The sequence below is a fragment of the Xenopus laevis genome, chromosome 1S (genome assembly GCF_017654675.1).
Source record: "Xenopus laevis strain J_2021 chromosome 1S, Xenopus_laevis_v10.1, whole genome shotgun sequence".
Lineage (NCBI taxonomy): Eukaryota > Metazoa > Chordata > Amphibia > Anura > Pipidae > Xenopus > Xenopus laevis.
This window is the reverse complement of record NC_054372.1, coordinates 201,825,395-201,849,133: the sequence shown is the minus strand read 5'-3', so window position 1 is coordinate 201,849,133 and position 23,739 is coordinate 201,825,395. Positions and strand designations below refer to the sequence as shown.

General features: G+C 45.8%; 1 protein-coding gene across 1 annotated transcript; it reads right to left on the bottom strand.

Annotated features, from left to right (window-relative positions):
- Positions 1-331: 331 nt before the first annotated feature.
- Positions 332-23,186, bottom strand: gba2.S (glucosidase, beta (bile acid) 2 S homeolog). Its single transcript, XM_018241882.2, has 18 exons — positions 23,046-23,186; positions 21,816-22,090; positions 19,503-19,594; positions 18,377-18,492; positions 17,453-17,671; positions 15,350-15,589; positions 12,966-13,068; positions 12,636-12,789; positions 10,515-10,640; positions 10,137-10,321; positions 8,881-8,985; positions 8,439-8,546; positions 7,378-7,529; positions 7,174-7,280; positions 6,398-6,540; positions 5,943-6,058; positions 5,028-5,219; positions 332-4,480 (listed from the first exon to the last, which is right to left on the bottom strand). The coding sequence occupies exons 2-18, from the start codon at positions 21,989-21,991 to the stop codon at positions 4,259-4,261; spliced, it is 2,556 nt and encodes an 851-aa protein (XP_018097371.1). The 5' UTR covers positions 21,992-22,090; positions 23,046-23,186; the 3' UTR covers positions 332-4,258.
- Positions 23,187-23,739: the final 553 nt, after the last annotated feature.

The window sequence follows — 23,739 nt, the reverse complement described above, 5'->3', positions numbered from 1 at the left end:
CGCCAGATAAATATAAAGGGTAACTGCCCCACTGCCTCATGTAGGAGCCCAACCCTAAGTTCTGGGGAATTAAGGAGCAATTAAATTTGCCTTTGTATAGGAGGAAAGGTACAATAGGGTTGCCATGACAACAACCCCAGCTGCCCTCTGCCATTGCAGCCTGTGTATAACCCCCTGGCCTCCCAGACCCGGCTATAGAGCAGTGACATTGCCTTTAATTAAACTTCTAGATTGTTCTTACAGGTCAGTGTAGGAAATGCCGGAGGGCCCCCAACGAGTAGAACGAATGGCAGCAATGAATGTAATTAAAGGAGAAGTAGTCAGTGGAAAGCAGTGAGAATGTTTCATTTATTAAGCACCAGCAGATTCAATACACGGTGTAATCATGGGAAATAACGGCAGGGCATTGCTATAAAATCACCCCTTTATACACACACCTACATCTTCATCAAATTGCACCAACTCTCACAGATTAAAACATTTACATACAGATTTGTACAGATAAAAGATTAAAACGAAAAAAAAACCAAGAGAAAACCCTGGGTCAGAATGTAGCGACTCCCACTCTGGATGAGAAGATGGGGGGCACCAGCCGGCACACGACTTATCTGAGCGCTGATAAAATACACCAACATAACACAGGCAACTCCGCTTTATAGCAGCTGGGCAAATACAGAACAGGCAGTCAGCAACTGGCAAACCAATTGGTGTATATGTCTATCATAGACAGGGTCCCATGGGTGAGACAGTAAATTAGGGTGAATGTACCAACGGGGGGGGGGGGGAGTATGGTCCAGTAAGGTGAGATGTGAAGCAGAAGGGACACTACAATATAGGGTGACAGCCAATCAGAGTGAAAGTAATAACAGGGTGAATAAAGGTTTTCTTATTGTATATTAATTTCTGGGATTATAATTGGTCACCCCTGGAGGCAGAACAAAAAAAAAAAGTCTTAAATCCCACCCCTCTGGAACTAATGAGAAGTTCAGAAGGACCAAGGGACAACCAGCCAGAAGGCCAACGAAGGGAAGGAGGATCTACTACTTACTGCACTGCCTCCTCCCATTGCCCCAGGCAAGCAGGTTGTGGTTTGAATGAGAGCCAGACTGCTGCTGGGGTCAGTGACCCCCCCCCCCCCCCCATTTGAAAACTGGAGGCCAAAGAAGGTGGAAACTAATCTATACTATAAAAATAAAGACCAAATCTGAATCCTGCAAAAAGTGGCAAGAATTAGCCAAATCTGGATCCAGCGTCTCTCTAGTCGCCACTGTGCAGATGCTTCGTGTAGGACCACAAGGTGCTCACTGACTTGGCATAGAGGGCATGAAGGACACTGGCAGTTTATACCAGTGTTAAGTTGTAAGTCTTCTGCCGCAGCCCTGATACTTGATTACAGCCCAGAATTGCAATATGTGCACCAGCAAATGTGCCCAGTCCATGGAGCCATAACTCTGTGCCAGGCTGGGATTGTGGGACAATGCCCCGATTTCAGTTGGAGATTAGCACTACCTTGGTAAGAAAGCCTGGGGTGGTTCTCAAAAACATTCTCTGCATGGGTTTCCTCCCACACCCAAAATACACTCAGGCAGGTGAACTGATAACACTTAGTGTAAGCTCCATTGGGCAGTGACTGTGAGAATAATGTATATCCTCTGTCCAGCGCTGGGGAAGTTGTCCGAGAGATACAAATGATTATACATTTAGATCACTTTTGTCCTTCCTCATCAGAATCAGCACCTTTTGCCTGGGTGCCATGCTTCTAGCGCCACCTGGGTGACTTAATGGCTTCAACATGACCGTGTAGGAGGGGCATCAAGTCTCACAATATTGACGTGTGGCATGTCTTCTGGAGTCCAAGGTCCATGACAAATGTGATGGTCTGAGGTCGCACCCTGATCCAGTAGGTTGACCCATGTGGTGATTACCTGCTACATGAGTGGCTTCTACAACTATCCTTTGATCCGGTGTTTCTTCTTAAACAAACTACTTGAATGACTCCCAGAGGGGTAGAATGATATAAGGTCCTGGCAGTTTCAGTTCCACTGAAGTTAAGTTGAAGAAGACATAGGTGGAACCACCCATAAGAGGAGGCTTTCTGGGAGTAGACCATTAGATCCAGAAGTCTCACAAGATCCTCTACTGAGACCATTCTATGAGCATTCAATCTGTTGGTGGTATTAATCAAGGTGGTGTCCTTCTCAGGTGGTATCCCTGGTGGAGGTAGGGACAAGAATGTTGTGTCTAAATGGTTTGAAGTTTTAAATGAGACGTTTATTTACCCTTGTGGTCACTGCTTCTTCTGCTCTTGGACTATGTGATGGCTCAGGAGAAGAAAAAACAGACAGCTTCTTAGCAAACCTTACTTGGGACATGAGACGTCTTTAGTGATAGTCTGAGCTGTACCTATTGGTGACTAAAGCCCAAAAGGAGCAACTTTGTATGAGAAGAAAGTCATTGTTGCCTCCCATTACCTTGAAATGATCTGTTCAACGGACTTGAGTCATTGGATCGTGCGTATAAGGGGGAGATACCAAGTCTGCTGAGAGAGAGGTGTAACCAGCAGTGCACGGAAAGTGTATGACATGGGTGGGACATCTCTGCATGTATAGCTCCATGTAATACAGACTGATATACTGTATGGCAGCAGGTACATATAATACAGACTGATATACTGTACGGCAGCAGGTACATATAATACAGACTGATATACTGTATGGCAGACTGTGGTACATATAATACAGACTGATATACTGTATGGCAGCAGGTACATATAATACAGACTGATATACTGTATGGCAGCAGGTACATATAATACAGACTGATATACTGTATGGCAGCAGGTACATATAATACAGACTGATATACTGTATGGCAGCAGGTACATATAATACAGACTGATATACTGTATGGCAGCAGGTACATATAATACAGACTGATATACTGTATGGCAGCAGGTACATATAATACAGACTGATATACTGTATGGCAGACTGTGGTACATATAATACAGACTGATATACTGTATGGCAGACTGTGGTACATATAATACAGACTGATATACTGTATGGCAGCAGGTACATATAATACAGACTGATATACTGTATGGCAGCAGGTACATATAATACAGACTGATATACTGTATGGCAGACTGTGGTACATATAATACAGACTGATATACTGTATGGCAGCAGGTACATATAATACAGACTGATATACTGTATGGCAGCAGGTACATATAATACAGACTGATGGGAAGAATACAGGCCGGGTCAATATAGTGAAATAGAAGAGCAGAATACAGGCCGGGTGGATCCATTACTGCTGGTTAGTGAAGCATTGGGTAAATACAGACAGTTCCATGGTTTCCCAGCAGGGGGCAGACATACAGTCTTTTCACCATCTGATTGGCTGAGATTTCTGTTATGTTATAAGAACAAGGTGACTCTGTGCTGCTGTGGCCTCTAACCAATATGGGAGAAAGAGTCATGTGAAATACAGAATAAAGGACCCCTGAGCCTGGGAGCTGACAATCTGGCCGCTGAGTGTGTTACACAATCAGTTACACTATTATTTATACATGAACGGCATCACACACAAGTTCCATCATTGCACAACACCCCCTCTAATACAAGCCCATCAGTCAGACTGTACCCCAACACTCACTCCAGTAGGATTGTGGTTACTGAGTGAAACTGTAGGGCCCCCCACCAGTGCTGAGGGATCAGACCATGACGGGGAGACGTTATACTGAATGAGCAGCAGATTTCCATTCATTGGCTATTAAGTGAAAATGCTGAGATCTGATTGGCTGTAAAACACGTGTGCACCACTACCATTCAGGGAAAGATCAGATATTTGGGCTGATCTCAGACAGATCCAATGGGAGCAGCTGTGAGATCCAGTGTCGGGGATCCTCCGTACAAGAGATCTCTTCTCACCCAGCAGCAATTTGCAAGAGCAGTTTTGGGGCCCGTGGTTCTGGGAGGGTGTCAGTGAGGTAGATACCAAGTACAGCATGTCGGGGGGAGATTACAATAGATTGTCCAGCAGAGGATAATTGTGGGGGTGCTTTTTCATGCGATCAGTTGGGGGTGAGGCTAAGATAAATGGGTTCAAGTAATTCCAAACGGAAGATGAAACACCCCAAGCAAATGGCCCCCGTCCCTCCCATCATGTGCCGTCCCGCTACCATTGGGGGTCACATGGCTGGTTACAGGGGGGTCACTAGTACAAATGATGCCTCACGGTGGCTGTGGGGTCACTCCACTTGGGTGTTTTTGGGCTCCTCGGGGGCAGTTTTCCTCTGTCGGTCCTCCAGCGCCAGCTGCATTGCCCAGATACTGAGGGGGCGCATGTACGCCAGGGAGCGGAACACCCGCTTCTCACAATAAGCCTCGGGGGTCTGGAAGGACATTCCCAGTCGCTCCCACACTGTGCGGTAACAGCCCTCGGCCGTCTGCAAGCCCTCCTGCACCAGCCCCTGCAAATACAAAGTAAATAGCCCATAATAGTACCAACACTGCCATAATCACTGCTATACACAAGCAACTCAATCACAATCTGACCCTCCCCCCCTGAGAAACAGCCCAATCACAATCTGCCCCTTCTCCTGAGAAACAGCCCAATCCGAATCTGCCCCTCCCCCGCTGAGGAACAGCCCAATCAGAATCTGCCCCTCCCCTGCTGAGATACAGCCCAATCAGAATCTGCCCCTTCTCCTGAGAAACAGCCCCATCAGAATCTGCCCCTCCCCCAGCTGAGAAACAGCCCAATCAGAATCTGCCCCTCCTCCTGCTGAGAAACAGCCCAATCACAATCTGCCCCTCCCCCCGCTGAGAAACAGCCCAATTAAAATCTGCCCCTCCTCATGATAAACAGCCCAATCAGAATCTGCCCCTCCCCCGCTGAGAAACAGCCCAATCAGAATCTGCCCCTCCCCCCACTAAGAAACAGCCGAAATCAGAATCTGCCCCTCCCCCTGCTGAGAAACAGCCCAATGAGAATGTGAATCAGACACATGTCCGTACCTCCTGTATCATGGTGGCGGCCAGTCCATAGACCACTCCCACCCACACTTCATCAGACTGGACACTTGATGTATCAGTGGTGCCATCGGGGCGCATGCCATTAACTGCCCCCATCTGCCCCCCCGCAAACTGTTTCACGTTCAACTCAAAGATGGTTTTCAGGGCACTCAGTACATGATCATTGGGGAAAACCTGGAACACAAATCAGAGGCGTCACATACATGATGTAATAGTGTCACAAATCAGAGGCGTCACATACATGATGTAATAGTGTCACAAATCAGAGGCGTCACATACATGATGTAATAGTGTCACAAATCAGAGGTGTCACATACATGATGTAATAGTGTCACAAATCAGAGGCGTCACATACATGATGTAATAGTGTCACAAATCAGAGGTGTCACATACATGATGTAATAGTGTCACAAATCAGAGGCGTCACATACATGATGTAATAGTGTCACAAATCAGAGGTGTCACATACATGATGTAATAGTGTCACAAATCAGAGGTGTCACATACATGATGTAATAGTGTCACAAATCAGAGGTGTCACATACATGATGTAATAGTGTCACAAATCAGAGGCGTCACATACATGATGTAATAGTGTCACAAATCAGGTGTCACATGATGTAATAGTGTCACAAATCAGAGGTGTCACATGATGTAATAGTGTCCGTGAGTCACATGATGTCATACAATATATGTGTATTTATCGCTATAAAGCCCTGTTCATTGAGGGCATGTGGGGGTACTGCCCCTTTAAGCCGTTGCCAGCATGTGGTATCCATGGAAACGGACAGTCCTGGTATCACTTGTGTACAGCCAATAGGAGAAAGCGACTGGTCACACTGCTTTGTACTCCATTAAAGCCACAACCCACAGCATGACATGTCCAGTGCCACTTACCTCGCTCTCCCCGACTCCCAGACCACAAGCCCGAAGGAACCAGTGTCCCGCGCACTGATCGGACATGACACTGTTATAGTACGACTGCTCCCCACAGTCATAGTTATAATATTTACCTGCAGAAAAGGGAAACTGTCAGCTTCTGTTCAACAGCAACTGCCATCCTTGGCCAAAGCCAAGTGTTATTGGGGCAATGTGTACCCTCACTCAGTGACACATGAGCTCACACTCACGGATTATTTATGTAATATACAGTACAGGCCTTACATGGTTTATATGCACCACAGACATAAAACTGCCAACACTAACTGCCAGCAGCCCAGGAGTACACAGCGAATATTAGTTATCCTGTGAGCAATGTGCTGAACCAATCGATTGTGAGCTTTGGGAATTCCCTATTGGATCAATTAAATCTGACAGTCACAAACACTGAGAGCCGCCAGTCAGGTACTCACCGTTCCACAGAAGCTTCTCATATGCCGCCTTGCCCTTGTGTAAGATGCCAGCGAACTTCTCCTGCACAGCCGCCTCCCCCAATATGTCCGCCATCTGACACATCATGCACACGGCCGCCAGCCACAGACCCCCGCAGTATGAACTGACAGAGAGAAAACCAGCAATCCTTCAATGGCCGCCCATTGGCTTCTACTTACAGCAACTGATTCCTACAGGGCTGTTACTAAAAGGGACCCACCCCCCACAGGGCTGTTACTAATAGGGACCCACCCCCCACAGGGCTGTTACTAAAAGGGACCCACCCCCCACAGGGCTGTTACTAAAAGAGACCCACCCCCCACAGGGCTGTTACTAAAAGGGACCCACCCCCCAGAGGGGCTGTTACTAAAAGGGACCCACCCCTGAAAGAGCTGTTACTAAAAGGGACCCACCCCCCAGAGGGCTGTTACTAAAAGAGACCCACCCCCCACAGGGCTGTTACTAAAAGGGACCCACCCCCCACAGGGCTGTTACTAAAAGGGACCCACCCCCCACAGGGCTGTTACTAAAAGGGACCCACCCCTCAGGAGAACACTATAATAAATAATAAGTATATAAATATATACACATGTGTCACATAGTAAAAGACACAGAAGGAAGTCCCTACCCCACACAGCTTACAATCTAAGTCTATACATAGCAGTGCTGCATGTGGCTGTGGCCCTTACACTGGGCCCCTTCTCATCTTGTGTGTTTGGGGGGGGGGATCATAATAATCCAGTAACTTTCTGCTCACCTGGGGCCTGTCATCACCCATGCATCATAGGTCTGGTCAGCGAAGCCCGAATTCTCAATCAGTCCATCATCATCTTCATCAAATTTTAGTGATGCCTCCATCGCAGTCTGCAGAGCAACAAGGGGGAGGGAAGAAATAATACTGTACCTCCCAGCTACTGATGTTATTACAGTAATACCAATGCTCTGGTCATGTGACACATACCTGACACACAGGCCACATGTCCCTCAGGTAGACGGGATCCTTAGTCATGTGATAGTCCCGATACACTTGCAGAACAAACTTCAGGTTTAGGTCCTTCCAGTTGGCCGTGTCATGGATCAGATAGGCATTAAGTTTCTGCCAGGGCTCATCATCTGCAATGGGAGACAAACCAATGAGGGGGCAGGAATACATGACTCTCCTCCTGGGGGTTCACTACAATGCCCCCCCTGAAAAATGATCCACTCCTTGCACAGAGATACCCACTCACCCCCTGTCATTAGAGAAATGAGATATAGCAGGGTGACACCCCAATGTTTCTATATATCTGTAACCTTGTTATGAGCTAAGGGGGCCCAGTCTGAAGGTCAGTTAGGGGGAGATTTGGGGTGAGTGCTTATTTGTACCCTGGGTACCCCTGGAACTATAGCAGGGTGACTATACCCCAATGTTTCTATATATCTGTAACCTTGTTATGAGCTAAGGGGGCCCAGTCTGAAGGTCAGTTAGGGGGAGATTTGGGGTGAGTGCTTATTTGTACCCTGGGTACCCCTGGAACTATAGCAGGGTGACACCCCAATGTTTCTATATATCTGTAACCTTGTTATGAGCTAAGGGGGCCCAGTCCGAAGGTCAGTTAGGGGGAGATTTGGGGTGAGTGTTTATTTATACCCTGGGTACCACTGGAACTATAGCAGGGTGACACCCCAATGTTTCTATATATCTGTAACCTTGTTATGAGCTAAGGGGGCCCAGTCCGAAGGTCAGTTAGGGGGAGATTTGGGGTGAGTGTTTATTTATACCCTGGGTACCACTGGAACTATAGCAGGGTGACTGTTACCCCAATGTCATCATCACCATCATTTATTTATATAGCGCTGTCAAGATACGCAGTGCTTTAATATATCCATATGTTACTATATCCAATGTTTCTATATATCTGTAACCTTGCCATTTGGGGAGCCCAGGAAGAGTAATCATTACAACAATATCATGGGGTGCCAGTGGGTACCAATCCCAGCCAATAGGAAGCAGAGAAAGAGCTCAGGAAAAGGAGGGAATACCTGGATCTCCGACATCATGTGGAACAACATTCCCGGTCTTTATAGGAGCTATAGATCCGCTCATAAGATATTTGCGCAGTTCAGGGTCCTCCTGCAGCACCGAGGCAGCTGGGAAATGCAGACGGGAGAGAGAGACATATTCATGTTACACACTCACACAATTCAAGCCCCTAGTACAATGATGTATTACACACCCATAAACTCTGATTTATTCACATACTCTCACACAATACTGATTGCACTTACATAGCCTGGAACACTTGTGCACTGCACTTTCATACCCCGACACACTCACATTGAACACACACAGTAGTTACACACGTGACACATGCAGGGAACACTCACATGCCCCAATACACTGACATGTCCGACACATTGCAATTGCTTACCGGACACTCTCATGTCACACACACACGGCACTCACATAGCTGAACATACTCACCCATATCATATTGAAGACTGATTTCCAGTTGGGGCCACAGCATGATAAGTGCGAATGAGGCGTAGAAGTGCACATCATACGTGTTGTACATGCGGTACTCCTGTCCTGCAGCCACAGGGAGATACAGTGAGAGGAAAGAATCAGAAAATGACAGAAATCAGAGACAATATAGAAAAGTATCAGGCTGAAGGTTGTCACTAAAACAGGAATAAGAACAAATACACAGCAGGAGAGAAGAGATAGAAAGAGACAGCAGGAGAGAGTTCAAAAAGACAGCAGGAGAGTGCATAGAGACAAAGGGAATAAGAACAAAAATACTACAGGAATGAGTGCAGAGATACAAAGAAAAGCAGAGAGAGTGCTCAGGCAGACAGTGGGAGAGAATTTAGAGAGACAGGAGAGTGCACAGAGACTAAGGGAATAAGTAGAAAGATACTACAGGAATGAGTGCAGAGATACAAAGAGAGGGAGTGCTCAGAGAAACAGCAGGTGAGAGAGTTTAGAGAGACAGCAGGAGAGTGCACAGCGACTAAGGGAATAAGTAGAAAGATACTACAGGAATGAGAGCAGAGATACAAAGAAAAGCAGAGAGAGTGCTCAGACAGACTCAGAGGGGCTCATTTATCAACACAGGGCAAATTTGCCCATGGGCAGTTACCTATAGCAACCAATCGGTGATTAGCTTTTTAAAGCCAACTGCAAGTAGAACAATGAATGCAGCAATTTGATGGTTGCCATGGGTTACTGCCCATGGGCAAATTTGCCCAGTGTTGATAAATGACCCCCAGTGAGTGTTACTCCCCGTGGCCTCAAATCAGATGTTTATTTTTGAATTCCTGGCTGAAGGCAAGATTGGTGCATAAATACCAGTCGTACAGAACCTGTCAGTCTACATAGGGGCAACCAAATGGCCAATAAAACCCTTATTTTGCACCACCAACGAACATTTTCTGTGCTTGTGTTGCTCCCCCGCTCTTTTAACATCTGAATGTTGCTCAAGGGTATAAAAGTTTGGGGACCCCCAGCTTAGAGAGACAGTGAGAGAGAATTGAGAGAGACAGTTGGGGAGTTCATAGAGACAGAGTGAATGAGTACAAAGATACAGCAACAGAGAGTGCAGAGAAACCAAGAGAAGCAGCTGGAGTGACAGCGGGAGAAAATGCAAAGGAGACAGCAAAGCTTGTATGTGAAGAGACAGGTGGTGACAAGTAAGAGAGTGCAGGGAACAACTGGGATGCCAGTATCAGGGTGGGCACCTTCAAGGTAAGCAAAGCGCCCGTATTCCTGCAGGACGTCCCTCATGCCAGTCAGGTCTTTACTGCCCCTCCTCATCAGATTATCATCATCATCATCAGCTGGAACCTCCACCCACACGGTCCCTCCATCCGCCATGAAATAAAGCTCATTAAATAGGGCAGATTTGTACCAGGCTGGGAGGTCTCTGTGCGGCGGAGAAAAGGCAAAAACCTGGATGAATAGCAAGTGGAATCAATCCAACAACCCCCCCCCCCAGAATCCCAACATTAATTCCCCCTCCCCCCATAGTCTGAACATTAGAGCACCCCCCCACAAGTCTAAATATAAATGCCCCCCCCCCATCTATTCTCTAGTTGCTTCCCAGTTGTGATCATTACTCATTTTGCAGGATGGGTTCTTGCCAGGCCTCTATCTTCTGCTCCCATTCCACAAGGTGGGTCAGTCCATAATGACAAAGAGCCGGAGCAGCGTCACCTTGGCAACCAAAATAACGTGTGTAACGTCTGGAGATAAAGAAAGAGTTAATACAAGGCGTTTTAGTGGAATGTTGCTCAAAGTGATAATATCACCCCATAAATTTACTCAGATGACGTGACTCTATAATAACCAGTCATTCCCACTGCTGGAAAGTTCATGTAGGAGAGACTCATATCATTCAGTAAATAGATCCCAATAGAAACACGTGACTCTATAATAACCAGTCATTCCCACTGCTGGAAAGTTCATGTAGGAGACTCATATCATTCAGTAAATAGATCCCAATAGAAACATGTGACTCTATAATAACCAGTCATTCCCACTGCTGGAAAGTTCATGTAGGAGAGACTCATATCATTCAGTAAATAGATCCCAATAGAAACATGTGACTCTATAATAACCAGTCATTCCCACTGCTGGAAAGTTCATGTAGGAGAGACTCATATCATTCAGTAAATAGATCCCAATAGAAACATGTGACTCTATAATAACCAGTCATTCCCACTGCTGGAAAGTTCATGTAGGAGAGACTCATATCATTCAGTAAATAGATCCCAATAGAAACATGTGACTCTATAATAACCAGTCATTCCCACTGCTGGAAAGTTCATGTAGGAGACTCATATCATTCAGTAAATAGATCCCAATAGAAACATGTGACTCTATAATAACCAGTCATTCCCACTGCTGGAAAGTTCATGTAGGAGAGACTCATATCATTCAGTAAATAGATCCCAATAGAAACATGTGACTCTATAATAACCAGTCATTCCGCTGCTGGAAAGTTCATGTAGGAGAGACTCATATCATTCAGTAAATAGATCCCAATAGAAACATGTGACTCTATAATAACCAGTCATTCCCACTGCTGGAAAGTTCATGTAGGAGAGACTCATATCATTCAGTAAATAGATCCCAATAGAAACATGTGACTCTATAATAACCAGTCATTCCCACTGCTGGAAAGTTCATGTAGGAGACTCATATCATTCAGTAAATAGATCCCAATAGAAACATGTGACTCTATAATAACCAGTCATTCCCACTGCTGGAAAGTTCATGTAGGAGACTCATATCATTCAGTAAATAGATCCCAATAGAAACATGTGACTCTATAATAACCAGTCATTCCCACTGCTGGAAAGTTCATGTAGGAGAGACTCATATCATTCAGTAAATAGATCCCAATAGAAACAGCTGATGTGACTCTATAATAAGCAATTGATATAAATAGTTCCATTAATTAACATGCAAATAAATTGGTTCGTTTACTTGGAGCAGTAGAAGTTTTAAAAGTCATTGGGGGTCAGTGGTGTTTACGCTACGTTTAAACCCTACACTCCTGCCTGCCCCTATCACACAGCTTTGCCTTGTCATTGCTTTATAGAAGTCACAGAAGATTTTATAGAAGCTACATAAATTGTTTAAGTTTTAAAGGGAATATTCACCTTCAAACACCTTCTTCAGTTGGTTTCAGACAGTTCACCATAAGATTTTTTTTCAAATTACTTTCTATTTTTTCACAGTTTTTCTAATACTGAAGTGTCAGGTTTAATGTTTCCCCTTCTTATGTGTTTGTGAAGCAGCTGTGGGAGGGGGTCAGCGACCCTATAACTAATTCATGAGTTGATCCATGTGTTTATCCCTGCTAATCTGAATCCTTGGGTGTCATTAAAGGCAACTGTTAGCATTTATATAATAGTTGCACTTATATTCCCCATAGATCCTACTGAGAAATGGACCAACTAATGGATCAGATGTAACAGAACAGAATCTGCCCCTGGATCACTGAGCTGCCAGACTGAGACACCACAGACAGGAACATTACATTTTAACCTTCAATTTTGGGAAAACGGTAGAAAATAAAAAGCAACTGAATAAAGTCTGTATTTCTGGTGAACCATCTGAAAACAAGTCAACTGAAAAAAGTGTTTGGAAGTTGAACTTCCCCTTTGAGATAAGTTTATAAGTTACTTCACTGGGCCCAGGACAAGAATCCTGGTAGTGAGGAATAAACGTACCGGTGATGCACTTTGTGTCCTGCACCAAAGTGAATGTTGGGCATGTCCCAGCTCATACAGAACTCCAGCGTCTCTCGGCCCCTGGGGGGCACCATGCACCCGGCTGCCACTGCTGCTGCACTCTTCTTTCCCTTGGCCGTTGGTGGACTGGGACCTGTAATATTGTGTGAAGAGATGAAGATTAGTGGTGTGGGGGACAGCTGGATTTAGGGAATAGGTCATGAAGCAAGAGCACCATTTAGTTGCCCACTGAGATGTGACATACAGCCCAGGGATGTGATATTTATCCCCAATAAGTGACTGCTCTATTAACTAGTCCTGCACTCTCACCTGCTGCCGAGTCCAGCCGTCCATCCTCCAACAGGTCTTTCCACACCTCCTGCCCCATTCCTGTGGGGTCAAACTGGGTACAGTGGGAAACACAGATCCCTGACTGTGGGCACAAAGCAAAGGTAACAGTTAGGGGCATGGCTAGTATAGGGGAGGGCACATGACTAGTACAGACAGTACAGGGGAGGACACATGACTAGTACAGACAGTACAGGGGAGGACACATGACTAGTACAGACAGTACAGGGGAGGACACATGACTAGTACAGACAGTACAGGGGAGGACACATGACTAGTACAGACAGTACAGGGGAGGACACATGACTAGTACAGACAGTACAGGGGAGGACACGTGACTAGTACAGACAGTACAGAGGATAGCACATGACTAGTACAGACAGTACAGAGGAGGACACATGACTAGTACAGACAGTACAGGGGAGGACACATGACTAGTACAGACAGTACAGGGGAGGACACGTGACTAGTACAGACAGTACAGGGGAGGACACATGACTAGTACAGACAGTACAGGGGAGGACACATGACTAGTACAGACAGTACAGGGAGGACACATGATTAGTACAAACATTAGAGGAGAGGACACATGACTAGTACAGACAGTACAGGGGAGGACACATGACTAGTACAGACAGTACAGGGGAGGACACGTGACTAGTACAGACAGTACAGGGGAGGACACATGACTAGTACAGACAGTACAGGGGAGGCCACGTGACTAGTACAGACAGTACAGGGGAGGACACATGACTAGTACAGACAGTACAGGGGAGGACACATGACTAGTACAGACAGTACAGGGGAGGACACATGACTAGTACAGACAGTACAGGGGAGGACACATGACTAGTACAGACAGTACAGGGAGGACACATGATTAGTACAAACATTAGAGGAGAGGACACATGACTAGTACAGACAGTACAGGGGAGGACACATGACTAGTACAGACAGTACAGGGGAGGACACATGACTAGTACAGACAGTACAGGGGAGGACACATGACTAGTACAGACAGTACAGGGGAGGACACGTGACTAGTACAGACAGTACAGAGGATAGCACATGACTAGTACAGACAGTACAGGGGAGGACACATGACTAGTACAGACAGTACAGGGGAGGACACATGACTAGTACAGACAGTACAGAGGAGGACACATGACTAGTACAGACAGTACAGGGAGGACACATGACTAGTACAGACAGTACAGGGGAGGACACATGACTAGTACAGACAGTACAGGGGAGGCCACGTGACTAGTACAGACAGTACAGGGGAGGGCACGTGACTAGTACAGACAGTACAGGGGAGGGCACGTGACTAGTACAGACAGTACAGGGGAGGACACATGACTAGTACAGACAGTACAGGGAGGACACATGACTAGTACAGACAGTACAGGGGAGGACACATGACTAGTACAGACAGTACAGGGGAGGACACATGACTAGTACAGACAGTACAGGGAGGACACATGACTAGTACAGACAGTACAGGGGAGGCCACGTGACTAGTACAGACAGTACAGGGGAGGACACATGACTAGTACAGACAGTACAGGGGAGGGCACGTGACTAGTACAGACAGTACAGGGGAGGGCACGTGACTAGTACAGACAGTACAGGGGAGGACACATGACTAGTACAGACAGTACAGGGGAGGGCACATGACTAGTACAAACAGTACAGGGGAGGACACATGACTAGTACAGACAGTACAGGGGAGGACACATGACTAGTACAGACAGTACAGAGGAGGACACATGACTAGTACAGACAGTACAGGAGAGGACACATGACTAGTACAAACAGTACAGGGGAGGACACATGACTAGTACAGACAGTACAGGGGAGGACACGTGACTAGTACAGACAGTACAGAGGAGGACACATGACTAGTACAGACAGTACAGGAGAGGACACATGACTAGTACAAACAGTACAGGGGAGGACACATGACTAGTACAGACAGTACAGGGGAGGACACGTGACTAGTACAGACAGTACAGGAGAGGACACATGACTAGTACAGACAGTACAGGGGAGGACACGTGACTAGTACAGACAGTACAGGAGAGGACACATGACTAGTACAGACAGTACAGGGGAGGACACATGACTAGTACAGACAGTACAGGAGAGGACACATGACTAGTACAAACAGTACAGGGGAGGACACATGACTAGTACAGACAGTACAGGGGAGGACACGTGACTAGTACAGACAGTACAGGAGAGGACACGTGACTAGTACAGACAGTACAGGGGAGGGCACATAACTAGTACAGACATTAGAGGAGAGGGCACATGACTAGTACAGACAGTACATGAGCACACATTACACATAGGGAACCCCATACCTTTTCTCTCACGGCGACCCCCATTGTGTAGGGGTTGGTGGCAGTGCAATGGTGCAAGAGCATTCCTCTTACTGACTCCCCCTCCTTGTGAAGGTGAAATGGTTCATTCCAGTGATTGCCGGCCCGGTCACTCCGTGTGCCACTGCCATTTCTCAGGGAAAACATAATGGTCACCTCTGTCTCCTCGTCTCCTCCATTCTCTATGTCCCACACCAGGACAGCCAGGGGCAGGGAGGAGTCCTAAGGTGGGACATAAGTGTAAGTTATAGAAGTCCAACATCATGTGTACAAATACAATAGTAACATCTCTGTACCACATGGGGCAAAATATGACTCCATCACTTTTATACCCACTGTACTCCCAGGGAACCTCATCCATCTTGTTACGTCTATCCCAATAATAAGGATGGGAACGAAGCAATTACTAGTATAGGTACCAAATGCTTAAACCCACAAATTCCTTTATTTAATTCTTTAAAACCAGTAAGAATGAGGAATGAATGGTTATTGAGAAATTGCTTGGATTTATATTTTCTCTCGTTAGGCAAATATGGCTATTTTTGGGTTTACATCCCCTGGTGGATAAAGTAATGCATAGGAGGGTAACTGGAGTGCAAGTGCTTGATGGGACAGGTAGGTGCTGTAAGTGGTGCTCTCAGCTCCTCGTTCTGTATATGATTGACTAATGACCTTGCAGGCAGCAGTGGAACTTGGGGGCAAATTCACTAAGATTCGTAGTTGCGCCAGGCATAACTTCGCCGCACTTCATCAGGCGTAGTTTCGCCAGCGCTTCGCAAATTCACTAAAATCCGAAGTTGCGCTCAGGGGTAGCGTAAGGTTGCGAAGTTGCGCTAGCGTTGATTCGCTAAGTAAAGCGAAGTTACGCTAGCGAAGGCTAATTTGCATACGGCGCCAAATTCAAATTTCAATGGAGGAATACGTATCTGCACTACAAATGGCTAGAAAAGCTTCAAAACATCAAATAAAAATTTTATTTTGCCCTCCACATGTGCCCACTGTCTAGGTAAGTTGCCATGAGTCAGGAGATGAAGGGGGGAAGGAGGGGAGTCCCAAAAAAATCTTCGATCTTTTTCAGCCTATCACCCATAATGTAGAAAACACGCCAGCGTTTTTTGGGACTTAGAAAAAATTTTGACTTTTTTTGAAGCAATCCCTATCTACTCTATTGCGCTTCGCCTGGTCTCAGGTGGCGAAGGAAGTCTAGCGTAAAAGGTAGCGTTCAGTACACTGCGCGCGTTAGTGAATTTGCGTAGTTACGTCCCTAGCGAAACTTCGCCAGGCGTAAGGGTGCGAAGTAACGCTAGGGAAACTACGCCAGCGTTCGTTAGTGAATTTGCGCAGTAACGAAAATGCCAAACGCTAGTGAAGTAACGCTAGCGTTCGGCGCTTAGTGAATTTGCCCCTTGGAGTTTATGTACAGTCTTTAGGCGCAGACTCTAGGCTCAGACTCTAGGCTCAGACTCTAGGCTCAGACTCTAGGCTCAGACTCTAGGCTCAGACTCTAGGCTCAGACTCTAGGCTCAGACTCTAGGCTCAGACTCTAGGCTCAGACTCTAGGCTCAGACTCTAGGCGCAGACTCTAGGCGCAGGGTTTATGCACAGGTGTGTGACACCTACAGATTTGCAGTGAGAGTCACAACGAGTGATTGCCAGGCAGGGTTAAACATTGACAGCATCAGGACTTTCTGATAGCGAGAGACAGGTCTGTACAGCACGTCCAATATTGCTGCTGCAATCAATCAGCCGATCTTATCACTAGTAACCCTTGTACAGAGAAGTGCCTCCTGCTGTCTGTACCTTTCCGATCATAGGGCACAAACACCGACAGTTGCTATGTAGCAGGGTCACCTCCCAGGATCAGCCTCCATGGTTACACAGAGTTAATTACCTGGCCCAGCAGCAACAAAAATATGCCCCAGGCTGTAGGAATTTGCTCCCGTGCCTATCCAAACACAAATACCCCATGTTGGCAATGGCATGCTCACATAATAATAAGAGTGTATATTCACATGTACACAGTGCAATTGCCATCTGCCCCACTGCACTTTAGTCTTGGATTCACTTACTGGCCCCTCCCCTTACCTTATAGTCATGTGGGATGATGGGCGACACCTGGCGGCATGTGAGGGTGACATTCTGTCCTGGCAGTTGGTACACAGTCCATGCCCGGGGATACAAGGCATGATAGAAGGCCTGGCTCCCACAGTATCCCCAGTTCCAGCCCTGCAGAATGTGGGGGCGCTCCACTGATAGAACCTGCTGGTAGACCGTCTGTCCCCTTCTCCGGATACATACTGTGAACTGAGGGGCATGAGGCAAACATGTGGATTAGGGGGTGTAGGAGTAATAATAGTTATTATATGTAAGGTACCCCCTCCTAGTGTCCTGTGGCTGCTCATAGCCCATTCTCCTGACTGGTTAGTGACCCATGATATTCTTCTCTAGGGGTGGGACCCAGGGCAACAACTGGATAACAGGGGTGGGAGGAGAAGAGAAAGATCTCAGGGGTTATGAGACACACACACACATTTTTGACCTGTTCACACAGATTTTTAAAAGTATACACACAGGTTTAGAAAGTGTGCACATAAGAATTATATTCAAGGAACATTGCCTGCAGGACATTCCCCTAGTGACCTATAGCTCCCCTGCTACTACCCCATTCTCCAGATCATTAGCCAATCCCATAATTTCTCCCTCCCCCTCCCCCAGCTAACAATTGTCCTTGCCTTTCACCAACCAGTACTTAATCATGCCCTGGGGCATCTCTCTCACGTTACAAAATAACAAACGCTATAATGACAAATACAATGCCAGCCACTAGAAAAAGATCGACCAATAAAAGAGAAATCCTAAACGGGTGCATGTGGTGCAAGTAGTGTATTTGGCACTTGTAAAAGATGACAGGGCCTCCTGAAAATACAAGTGTTAGCTTCTGTTTATTAGAGCAACGTGTTTCACACCAATGGGGTCCTTTGTGGGGTAGTTGTGCAATGTGCCCCTCACCTGGTTTTCCGTCACTGTCTTATAGGTATAAAGTCCAGGATTCAGCTGCCACCGGCAAAACTCTCCCCGCCAGCCCCGCGTGATTGTGCCTCCGCCAATGCCACCAAGAGGAACCCCTAGGAGGGACAACACATGCTCAGACACACAGACAATGGCAGTCCATAGGCCGGTATGAATGTAGCCCAATATCATATTTATCATCCCAGGGCACTGAACAAGATTAGAACTTTGATTGCCAAACCTCAATACTTAATTTTTCAGGATTCATTGAGGTCTGGCATAGTGCCAAGAGACTGGCGAATTGCTAATGTGGTGCCTCTATTCAAAAAAGGATCCCGTTCTCAGCCTCAAAACTATAGGCCAGTTAGTCTGACGTCAGTGGTAGGAAAGCTTTTTAAAAGGGTATTTAGGGATAAGATACTGGACTATATTACATATGACTACAAATACTATGAGTTTGTGTCAGTATATATCTTTCCAGACTAATTCCATTGTCTTTTATGAGAAGGCAAGCAGGGACTGTCCTTGGTCCTTTTGCTTTTTAACTTAAAAATGACCTGGAGTAGGGCAGTGAAAGTGTTTCTATATGTCTCTGCTGATGAGACTAAATTGTGCAGAACTATAGGTTCCATGCAGGATGCTGACACTTTGCACAGTGATTTGTCTAAACTGGAAAACTGGGCAGCAAACTGGAAAATGAGGTTCAATGTTGATAAATGCAGGTTATGCACTTTGGCAAAAATAATATAAATGCAAGTTATACACTAAATGGCAATGTGTTGGGAGTTTCCTTAACTGAGAAGGACTTGGAGGTATTTGTGGATTACAAGTTGTGTAACTCTGGACAGTGTCACTAAAACAAATGTCTTGACCATTATGTAGGGGGTGTATTAGTGAACTGGGAATCTACCTCACAAGGACGAAACATGGAGAAGCTTCTGTTGGTTTGATTGCATCCCCTTATGCTATAACAAGGCCTGGCTATAGGACTTAAATGAGCTTTGTACATAAGTAACAAAGGCCAAGGTTTAAATGTGTGTTGTAGTGCTAGCAGCATAGGCACTAAAAGGTTTCAAAGTCCTTTACATTGTCCTACAGCCCCCCAAGCATCATTAAATGGACATACCATAAATCTGACGCAGCGGGATGGAGTTGAGCATGTCGATGAAGGGAGCCTTCCTTTCCATGTAGGTCTTCCTGCTCCACCAGAGGAGATACCTGTGAGAGGTGAAACAGTGGCCCCAGTTACTGGAGAGGTAAGTGGATCCTGTTGGAGTGGATCTTATATGGGCAGGGTTAAAGGGGACCCGTCACCCAAAAAAAATATTCAAAATCCTATTTTCTAACATTAGTCAAGCAAAATTAACTTTAATTACACTGTATAAATTATTTGAATCTTGTTTCCTTCAGTCTGGGAATTCATAATTATAACAAGTAGGCAGGAGTCATTGTGTGGGACACTGTTATTAAGTCTTGTATCATCTCAGAATCTTGTTTGTGCACCAGAATGGGGGACCTGATGTCCATCCCCATGTCCTGGTTACACAATTAAATGGTGAAGAGAACGGGGGGAATGTGGGGAGAGCAGTGACATGTAGTAAGGGCTGAATGGAAAGTGAAAGTAATTGTCTTGGCATAGAGGAGGGGCAGGTAATATTTGATTGACAGGTGAGATGTTTAAATGAGCTTACAACAGCTATGAATGCTTTAATAAAAAATAGAAATCAGATTTCATGTTTAATTTAAAAAAGGACTTTTATTATACAGATTTATGTGTCTGGGTGACAGGTCCACTTTAAATAGTGGCCCAATCTAAGACAGCTCTGCTAAAGAGAAAGCTGCACAACAGGCCCACCAGTTGTTGCAAAGCCACAAGACACAGAATGGCTTAAAGAGGAAATTACCTGAAATAGCCTGTAATAATTCTGCTTTGCCTTTATTCCTCTATCCAAGTCCAAAATATATACTGGCACAGATATCTCTGCCCACTGAGTGTCATACTGAACGTCAGCATCACTGACCCACACACAATTATATCTTCATGGTCATTCCTATCATAAACACTTGGCTCTGATTTGTGAGACCTTCAACCAACCAAGATTTGCCAACCTGCAATCTGACCCATGCCTGCCCTCTGTCACTGGACCCACCCAATATTAGTCTGAAATCCTGTCTGATCCTGTCCCCCCTCCCCATGCAAACCCAATTGTGACGTCACTGACATCAATTAGTTCTGTGACCTGGCACCGATGTCACTTAACCCCCAGATGTGAGTCCAGAGGCAGATCAATGAGGTACTTTAACATTTACTCTATAGAGTGCCACCAAATGGAATAAGACTGCTTGTAGAGTCAGGAAATAAAGCTTTCTGTCCAAAACTAAACTGCTTTGTAGGTATTCTACAGACACCCTGTGTAGAACTAACACACAGAGGTGCAGCCATGGTGGGACTATACAAAGCACTTCATGCGTCATAAGTATAAGGACAGAGACAGACACGTGATTTTACCATGGGGTGCATGAAATGACTGGAGTTGGGTAGCACTGTGTGTTATTGTGGATAACCAGTCTATACTGCAGGGTATACACCAGCATCACAGAGCAACTAGATGCAGAGGTAGCGTGAGACTGACTTGCTTTCAGATAGGCCTTCCTAAAACAATGGCATGCAGTCTGATAAACTGACCCTCCTGCCTCTGATTGGAACAAAGGACATCATAAGACAAAGGGAAAATATTCATTATTTCTGACCAACTCTGCTTTATTTGCTAATTCTGGAACCTCAAGCAAAAGGATCCTTTCCTGATTGGATAACCAATTTGATCCCAAGGAACACATGTAGCATTAAGGTCTGAGCTATGTGTATGTGCAGCAGAAATAACTATGCCTCCCATAGGCAAAGCACTGGAAACAGTGGATAAAGGTAGGGCAGGAAAGAGGCATTAGTAGTGTGTGGGGGCAGGTATGTTGTTGGAGGGGGGAGGAATGGAATTAGGGCAGGTACAAGGTTATAGGGTTGCTGAGCTTATAAAAAGTAAGGAGAAGAGTGTGTGAGTGGGGGGTGTCCCTATGCACTGTGTGTGTGGGGTGTTTGTCCGTATGCACTGAGTGTCTGTGTGTGTCTCTAGGCACTGAGTGTCTGTGTGTCCCTAGGCACTGTGTGTGTGTGTGTCTCTATGCACTGACACACAAAAGCTACTAATAGCAGCTACTTCATACTGTTATTAGTAGCTCTGTGTGTCATTGCCCTAAAGTGGAGTGTGATGTCCCTTTGTACTGTGTGCGAGAGACATCTGTCACTTCCAACAGGTTCCATCTTGGATAAACAAATGTAAGATGCAACCTTTTGCCCAGAATGAACTTCCAGACTGAATGTGTGGGTCAGGGGGGAGGGTCGAATGAATGAGATGCCACATATAGACACATAATATTCCCTTACCTGATGCCCATGGGGAGGTGGGTGATCATGTGGGAAGGGGAAACATCTGACAGTTGGAAGGGTTTCCTCTTCTCCTCAAATTCATGTGCCAGACAGATCCTCCATCCATGGACTGGAACTTTGTGGCCCTGTGCCTTGCCCAGGTAGCCTTCCATCAGTTTAGCAGTTCCCTCCATCCTGAATCCTCTCTGATCCCAGGTATAAGTGTTAGTTCTGCTGCCAGTGATTATTCTTGTCTTCTGGTCTGTCTGCCTGGCACAGGGCTTCCTGAATTCCTGGGAGCAAAGATCACAGAGTTAATGACTATGTGCATGTGTACAATCATACATAAGTAATGAGTAGCCGCCTAGAGCTCCTTCATGCATATCTCTATGGCTGCTCACAGGCTGCCGTTACTGCTATTCATCCCCATATTAACATATCTACCCATCATGCTCTCTGCCCCACAAGCCTCTCTATCACTTCTCCTCTCACTGAATATATTTGACTGCTCTTTTCTCACCTCTAGCAGCGCTAACTTATGTACTGGCTCCCCTGTCCCTTTGGTTTAGCCCAATTTATACACCTAAATATACATGTGTATATATATATATATATATATATATATATATATATATATATATATATATATATATATATATATATATATATATATATATATAACAAACAAGGGAAAGTTGTGCTCACCACTAATTATAAAACCATTAGGCGGGGGTGCAATGAGGCTGTGATCACAAAATACATATAGACAAATACAAGATCCTCTGCACTCAACCCATTATCAATATATTTAAGACAGAGACATTTTGTTTAAACAGGGTAAGGCATTTTTCAGTAGCAGTAGCACAAAATGTCTCTGTCTTAAATATATTGATAATGGGTTGAGTGCAGAGGATCTTGTATTTGTCTCTCTCTCTCTCTCTATATATATGTATATATATATACCAACTACTATCCCTGTGCCAGCCCATATCTATCCAATTCCCCCATCTCTTAGGTTTATACCACTTGCTTCTGACAAATGCCAAACTGTTGCTTAAGCAGTCTCTTTGGCACCACAGACAAGTGTGGTCTCTCATTCAGAGGTTGTGATATGCTGGGAGCTGTCCCTTCAGTAACAAAGAATACCTGGTCTAAGGGTGAACTGTATGTCTCATCATGTGCTCTAAGGAGACCTCAGCCCCAGTCCACCAGATATTTTGCCTGCCTGGGTCTCGTGGGACTACCTACCCTGCCTTAGTTATCCATGAATATCAGCAGTCTCTTTTACAGCCTCTCCGTCAGAGTGTTGGCAGTATGGTCTCTTCAGTAAGCAACAGCTTGTTCTGTGTTCCTCTGTGTTTACATGTTCTTTGGTCTCATTGAAATTAAGGTTCTTTCTCCAGTCTTCCAGCTGTCTCTTTCTCTTTAACAAGCACAGTCAGACTGTCTCCCTTGCTTTGTAACCAGAATGCTCACTCTCAGCATGCTCTGCATCTCTCTTTATCAAAGAAAGCTGTCCCCTGAGTCTCTCTCAGACTGTCGCACCCAAGAAGCCTGTCCCTGTACGTCTGTCTTAGACTGTCTCTCTCTCCCAGGAAGCCTGTCCCTGTAGGTCTCTCTCAGAATATCTCTCTCAGGAAGCCTATCCCTCTGTGTCTCTCTCAGACTGTCTCTTCTGGGGAGCCTGTCCCTGTAGGTCTCTCTCAGACTGTCTCTTCCTGGAAGCCTGTACCTCTGTGTCTCTCTCAGACTGTCTCTTCCTGGAAGTCTGTCCCTCTGGGTCTCTGTCAGACTGTCTCTATCCCAGGAAGCCTGTCCTTCTGTGTCTCTCTCAGACTGTCTCTTCCAGGGAGCCTGTCCCTCTGTGTCTCTCTCTAGGAGCCTGTCCCTGTAGTCTCTCTCAGACTGTCTCTCTCCCAGGAAGCCTGTCCCTCTGGGTCTC

Bases quoted from the DNA above. Each gene is read 5' to 3' on its own strand.
- gba2.S (XM_018241882.2), bottom strand. From the start codon at position 21,991: ATGGAGGGAACTGCTAAACTGATGGAAGGCTACCTGGGCAAGGCACAG. The intron at 18,493-19,502 runs GTATGTCCATTT...TGTCCCTCCTAG, and splicing joins CCCGCTGCGTCAGATTTATG to GGGTTCCTCTTGGTGGCATT. The intron at 15,590-17,452 runs GTAAGGGGAGGG...GTCCCACCTTAG, and splicing joins TCATCCCACATGACTATAAG to GACTCCTCCCTGCCCCTGGC.